Source organism: Jaculus jaculus, chromosome 21, assembly GCF_020740685.1.
Source record: "Jaculus jaculus isolate mJacJac1 chromosome 21, mJacJac1.mat.Y.cur, whole genome shotgun sequence".
Taxonomy (NCBI): Eukaryota; Metazoa; Chordata; class Mammalia; order Rodentia; family Dipodidae; genus Jaculus; species Jaculus jaculus.
In genome coordinates, this window is record NC_059122.1 from 11,776,729 (window position 1) to 11,782,509 (window position 5,781).

The 5,781-nt window shown below is 52.3% G+C and overlaps 1 protein-coding gene across 1 annotated transcript; it reads right to left on the bottom strand.

The window, feature by feature from the left end:
- Positions 1 to 357: 357 nt before the first annotated feature.
- Casp14 (caspase 14) lies at positions 358 to 5,581 on the bottom strand. The gene is made up of 6 exons (XM_004672747.3): positions 5,549 to 5,581; positions 3,679 to 3,828; positions 3,341 to 3,566; positions 2,520 to 2,636; positions 2,272 to 2,375; positions 358 to 462 (listed from the first exon to the last, which is right to left on the bottom strand). Exons 1-6 carry the CDS (start codon positions 5,573 to 5,575, stop codon positions 358 to 360), a joined length of 729 nt encoding a protein of 242 aa, XP_004672804.1. The 5' UTR covers positions 5,576 to 5,581.
- Between the last annotated feature and the right edge of the window lie 200 nt (positions 5,582 to 5,781).

A 5,781-nucleotide genomic window follows, 5' to 3' on the forward strand; every position in this document is an offset into this window, starting at 1 on the left:
AGCTGATGGTTACTGAAAATTTCAGAAGCATTCCAGAAGGTTCGTACCTCTGAAATAGGGGTGACCATTTTGTGCCACGATTCACAGGAGGAAGAAGTTGAGCAAGAGACTAGAAAGGAGATTGAGTGAATGCGTTCTGAGCGAGCCCAGCCTGAGAGAGGTGGTGTTAATATTACCATTAATGCGCTGGGTTTGGGTTTGGGCTGGCTTGCTCCAACCAGGACGGTGGATGCAGGAAGGGCGGGTGATGAAAGAGGGCTTGGGTAACCACCGGGGAAGGGTGGTGGCAGCTCCTCTAGTTATCTGCAGGGGCAGCAGAGCCAGCCTGGCAGGAGAGCCCCTCTGCCCTCTGAGCCTTCACTGGAGATACAGCCTTTTTCTCAGCGTGGTTTGAATCTCAGGGTTCACTTTCCGGGCCTTCCCCTCCTGCATCAGCTCGGCTTCTGCCATTCGGCGGGTCACCTGCAGCGATAGGTGTGGTCAGCTTGCGGGAATGGGCTGCTGGAGAGCCTGGTGTGGTGGGTGTGTGGGGAGAAGCTTAGTGCACAGAGCAGCGAGCACCCGCCTCACTCTTTTTTTATACATTTATTTGACAGCGACAGACAGAGAGAAAGAGGCAGAGAGAGAGAGAGGGGGGAGGGAGGAGGGAGGGAGGGAGGGGGGGAGGGGGGGGAGGAAGAGGGAGAGAATGGACAATGGACACGCCAGGGCCTCCAACCACTGCAAACGAACTCCAGACGCGTGCGCCCCCTTGTGCATCTGGCTAACGTGGGTCCTGGGGGATCGAGCCTCGAACCGGGATCCTTAGGCTTGACAGGCAAGCGCTTAACCGCTAAGCCATCTCTCCAGCCTCCTAAGCCTCACTTTTTATGAGGGGGGGGGAGGGAGAAAGAATTGGCACGCCAGGCCCTCAGTCACTGCAATTAGACTCCAGAGGCGTGCGCCACCTCGCGCGCGTGCAGGATCTTGCACGTGGGTCACCCTGCGTGTCTGGCTTAGGTGGCATCTGGGGAGTCTGACGTGGGTCCTTGGGCTCCATAGGCAAGCACCAAGCACCTTAACTGCTAAGCCAGCTCTCCAGCCCTAGCTGTATATGTTTTGATATTTTCTTTGTGTGCGTGCGTGCGTGTGTGTGTGTGTGTGTGTTTGAGACAGAATGTAATTATGTAGTCCAGGCTGGCCTCATATTCACGGTCTTCCTGCCTCAGCTTCCCAGTATTATAGGGATACATCACCTCTCTCTCTCTCTCCCTACACACAAACACACACGCACACACACACACACACACACATCCTAATCTGCACTGAACACATCACCATTAGAAGAAAAATGTTCATCTAGGGCTGGAGAGATGGCTTAGGGGTTAAGGCGTTTGCCTGCAAAGCCAAAGGATCCCAGTTCGATTCTCCAGGAGCCACGTTAGCCAGATGCACAAGGTGGCGCACACGTCTGGAGTTCGTTTGCAGTGGCTGGAGGCCCTGGCGCGCCCATTCTCTCCCTCTCTCTGCCTCTTTCTCTCCTTCAAATAAATAAATAGATGCCAGGCGTGTTGGCTCACACCTTTAATCCCAGCACTCGAGAGGCAGAGGTAGGAGGGTCGCCATGAGTTCGAGGCCATGCTGAGACTACATAGTGAATTCCAGGTCAGCTGGGGCTAGAGTGAGACCCTACCTTGAATAATAAATAAATAAATAAGATAAAATAAAAATAAATAGATAAACAAAAAGTTTGTCTAAGCATTGCTTCAGTATCAAGGATTTGCTTGTGGGAGTAAGTTGATAGTGTCCGATTTCAACAGTGTCAGGGCTGGGGAGGTACCTCAGGCAGCATGCGACCATAAGGACTGGGGTTTGAGTCCCAGAGCCCACCCGAACATACCAGATGTGGTGGTGCAAGCCTGTAATCCCTGGCGCTGGGGAGGCTGAGGCAGGAGGCTCCCTGGGGGTCAACGGCTGGCCGGGTCAGGTCTCATTGGTAAGCTCCAGGCCAAAGAGCTGGACCACGCTCTTGAGGATGACCCGAAATGTTGCCATCTGGCCTTACGTGCGTGTGTGTGTGTGTACACACACCTCACACACTTGGAAGCCCAATTTGTTGTTGGAAGATAGATTTCCTAGTTTCCGGGCTGGGGGGGGACTTGGGAAACAATGGAGAAAGGGTGTGTGTGTGTGTGCGTGCGTGTGTGTGCGTGCGTGCGTGTGTGTGTGTGTGTCAACCTGTGCCGTTTGCACTCGCTCAACCTGGGGTTACAGACACCTCATTCCTCTCACCTCTGTCAGCAGTTCCAGGATGGGCCCTTTCCTGGTCATGAACACTTCCGTCAGGGTCTGGATGAAGCAGGAACCTTCTACGTCATGTCGGTAAGCGATGTACCCTGGGGATTTCACAGAACTCAGCTTGGGAGAGAAAAATCTAGAAGGTGGAGGGGACCCTGGAGGGGCGTCCCTTACTGGAGGAGAGGTTTGGGGACCCAGGGTGCGGGCGAGAGGGAGCAGAGGTCACTGCCAGGGGCTCATACCCTCCACCGTGGCGTAGACATGGAGGGCATCTGTGTACGTTGGGATGGTGTAGGGGCTTTCCTTGGTCACCATCACCATCTCGTCCCTACCGACCGCTTCGCCAAGGTCTCTGTGCTCTGGAACCAACGAGAGCGAGGGGAAGAGAGTCAGGCGGGCCAAAGATCTGGATCTGGCACTGGGCTGGGTTAAGAAACACGGACTCAGGGCTGGAGGGATGGCTTAGCGGCTAAGGCGCTTGCCTGCAAAGCCAAAGGACCCAGGTTCGATTCCCCAGGACCCACGTAAGCCAGATGCACAAGGTGGCGCATGTGTCTGGAGTTCATTTGCAGTGGCTGGAGGCCCTGGTGTGCCCATTCTCTCCCTCCTTCTCTCTGCCTCTCTCTCTTTCTCTCTCAAAAAAAAAAAAAAAAAATGGGGCTGGAGAGATGGCTTAACAGTTAAGGAGCTTGCCTGTGGAGCCTAAGGACCCAGGTTCAATTCTCCAGATCCCATGTAAGCCAGATGCACAAGGTGTTGCGTGTATCTGGAGTGCATTTGCGGCGGCTGGGGACCCCGGTGCGCCCATTCTCTCTCTCTCTCTGTGTGTGTGTGTCTCAAATAAAAACAAATTTTTTAAAAAAATGAACATAGGTCCAGCCAAGCCCAGCGGCACACACCTATGCTCTCAGCACCTCGGAAGCCAAGGCAGGAACACTGTGAACTTGAGGCCGGCTTGGACTCTACAGTGAGCTCCGGGCCACCCGGGGATACATGTCGGGATCCTGTCTTAGCCTCATCCCCCAAACCAACGAAGCCTCCACGTTCTCGGTCCAGTCCCCACCTCCTCGACAGGCCTGTATGATGTACACCTTGGGCTTGGCTCTCAGAGCTTGGCAGTTCTTGTTGTTCAACATCTCGAAGAGGTCGTCCAGCTTCACCATCTTCTCGTCCTCTCCCTTGAGGAGACCCTCCTCACCGTGCGCCATCAGCACCACAAAGGCGCAGCTGACAGGCTCTTCCCAGCTGTCTATGAGCTGCTGGAATTTTTCCAGCTCGTCAAGGAATTGCTAGAGGGAGAGAGAGAGAGAGAGATTGAGGAATGACCAGACTCCGGCAGGACCACAGCATCCCACCTCATCCAGCCCCCTTCCTCATGGCCGAGAGCTGGCAGCTCGGTACCTGGGCAGTGGGATCCCGCTTCACGGTGCTTTCAAATCTCAGCTGTCGGAACATTTGTTCCAGGGCATCCAGGTCTGCCTCAGAACCCTCCCGGGCTTTGGTGACACACAGTGTTAGGGCCAGGCGGGCTCCTGACATGTCATACCTCTCCTAGGGACACACATGTGTGCGCGCGCGCACATACACACACACACACACACACAAAAAAAAAAAAAAAAAAACAATGGATGCAAGGAGGTTATGGTGCAATAATTTAAAGAGGCCAGGAGGTAGAGTTTCCAGGTTAAACACAAGGTTCCTGTAGCACTTGAGTTTTCAAGTAAAAAACTTGTTTGTGGGCTGGAGAGGTGGCTTAGCACTTAAGGCGCTTGCTTGCCTGTGAAGCCTAAGGACCCAGGTTCGATTCCCCCAGAACCCATGTAAGCCAGATGCACATGGTGGCACATGTGTCTGGAGTTCATTTGCAATGGCTAGAAGCCCTGGAGTGCCCATTCTCTCCCTCTCTCTCAATGAACAAGCTAAATACAAATTTAGCCAGGCGTGGTGGTGCACGCCTTTAATCCCAGCACTCGGGAGGCAGAGGTAGGAGAGTGGCCATGAGTTCGAGGCCACCCTGAGAATACAGAGTGAATTTCAGGTCAGCCTGGGCTACAGTGAGCAGTGAGACCCTATCTTGAAAAACCAAAAAAAAAAAAAAAAAAAAAAAAAATTAAAAAGCCAAAAAGTTATTTGAATCTAGTATATATATCCCAAATATTTCAAGGGCTATACTTAGACAATGAAATTCTTTGTTGCCGATGTGGTATTCAAATTCAACTGAAAGGGCCTGGAGAGATGGCTTAGCAGTTAAGGCGTTTGCCTGCCAAGCCAAAGGATCCCGGTTCGAATCTCTAGGATCCACGTAAGCCAGCCAGATGCACAAGAGGACGCATGCTTCTGGAGTTTGTGTATAGTGGCTGGAGGCCTCTCTCTGCCTCTTTCTCTCTCTCTCTCTCAAATAAATAAAATATATTTTTTAAAAAACTGAAATACTCTATTTTCAAATATGACAACCCACCCTTCTTGCTTAGGACCCATTGGGCAAGTCTTATGTGAGCCTCAGTTCCCAAGTAGAGATAATAAAGATGAGTGAGGTCACCTCGCCCTTCCAAACAGCATTCTGAGCATTTCTCCTTTACTTCCTTGTTTGCAGAGGGTTTTTTTTTTTTTCTTAAGTGCATATGTGAGTCAAATGTGTGTACATATTTGTGTGCTCACACTTGTGCTGGGGAGGCCGGAGGTCGATGTCACATATCTCCCTCAAACTCTCTGCATTGTTTATTGAGACAGAGTCTCTCTGAAGCCAGAGCTTGCCGACTTGGCTAGTCTAGCCTGCCCCCTTGCCACAGTGACTCTCCTGTGCCCACCTCCTGGGTGCTAGGATTAAAGGCATGCGCCACCATGTATCTGGCATTGGGTGGGTCTTAAAGGTCCTCTCTCAGGCCCTTCTGTGTGAGCGGTAAGCACTTTACTGGCTGAGCCGTCTTTTCAAGCCCGGGTCTCAGCATTTCTCCAGCTGTCACCGTGGTCCAACAAAACGTCATCCGAGGAAGGATATTGGGGGTGAAGATTGCTTTGAACAAGCAAATTTGACTGAGGAGCACAGTGACCACTAGCCATTGGAGATGGATTCTCTTCGTCTCCTTCTAACTTGGGCTCCATCTTGGAGTCTGTTCCCTCCCCCCACCCCAACTTCTGGACAATCACAAAGTACCTTGTAGGTCTGAGTCCACGTCATGAGTTTTTCACCTTCTTTATTCTTTCTGAACCATGATGCTCATCTCCCTGTTCCCAAACCCCCCTCTTCCCACTCACACTGTGCCCTGCCTACCTCCTGCAGAGGCTGCGGGTCGTTCATTTCTCCTTCGATTCTGAGTCTGGTCCTCCCACGCTGGTCTTGTCCTGGGAGAGGGGGTGTCAAAAGAAGACAGGTTGAAGGTGTTCAAAAGAAGGCTGAGGCGGCCTGGAGAGATAGCTTAGTGGCTAAGGCGCTTGCCTGTGAAACCTAAGGACCCAGGTTCGACTCTCCAGGTCCCATGTAAGCCAGATGGACAAGGTGGCACA

Bases quoted from the DNA above. Each gene is read 5' to 3' on its own strand.
- Casp14 (XM_004672747.3), bottom strand. From the start codon at position 5,575: ATGAACGACCCGCAGCCTCTGCAGGAG. The intron at 3,567-3,678 runs GTACCGAGCTGC...CTCTCCCTCTAG, and splicing joins AGCGGGATCCCACTGCCCAG to CAATTCCTTGACGAGCTGGA. The intron at 463-2,271 runs GTGAGAGGAATG...CTATCGCTGCAG, and splicing joins TCCTGGAACTGCTGACAGAG to GTGACCCGCCGAATGGCAGA.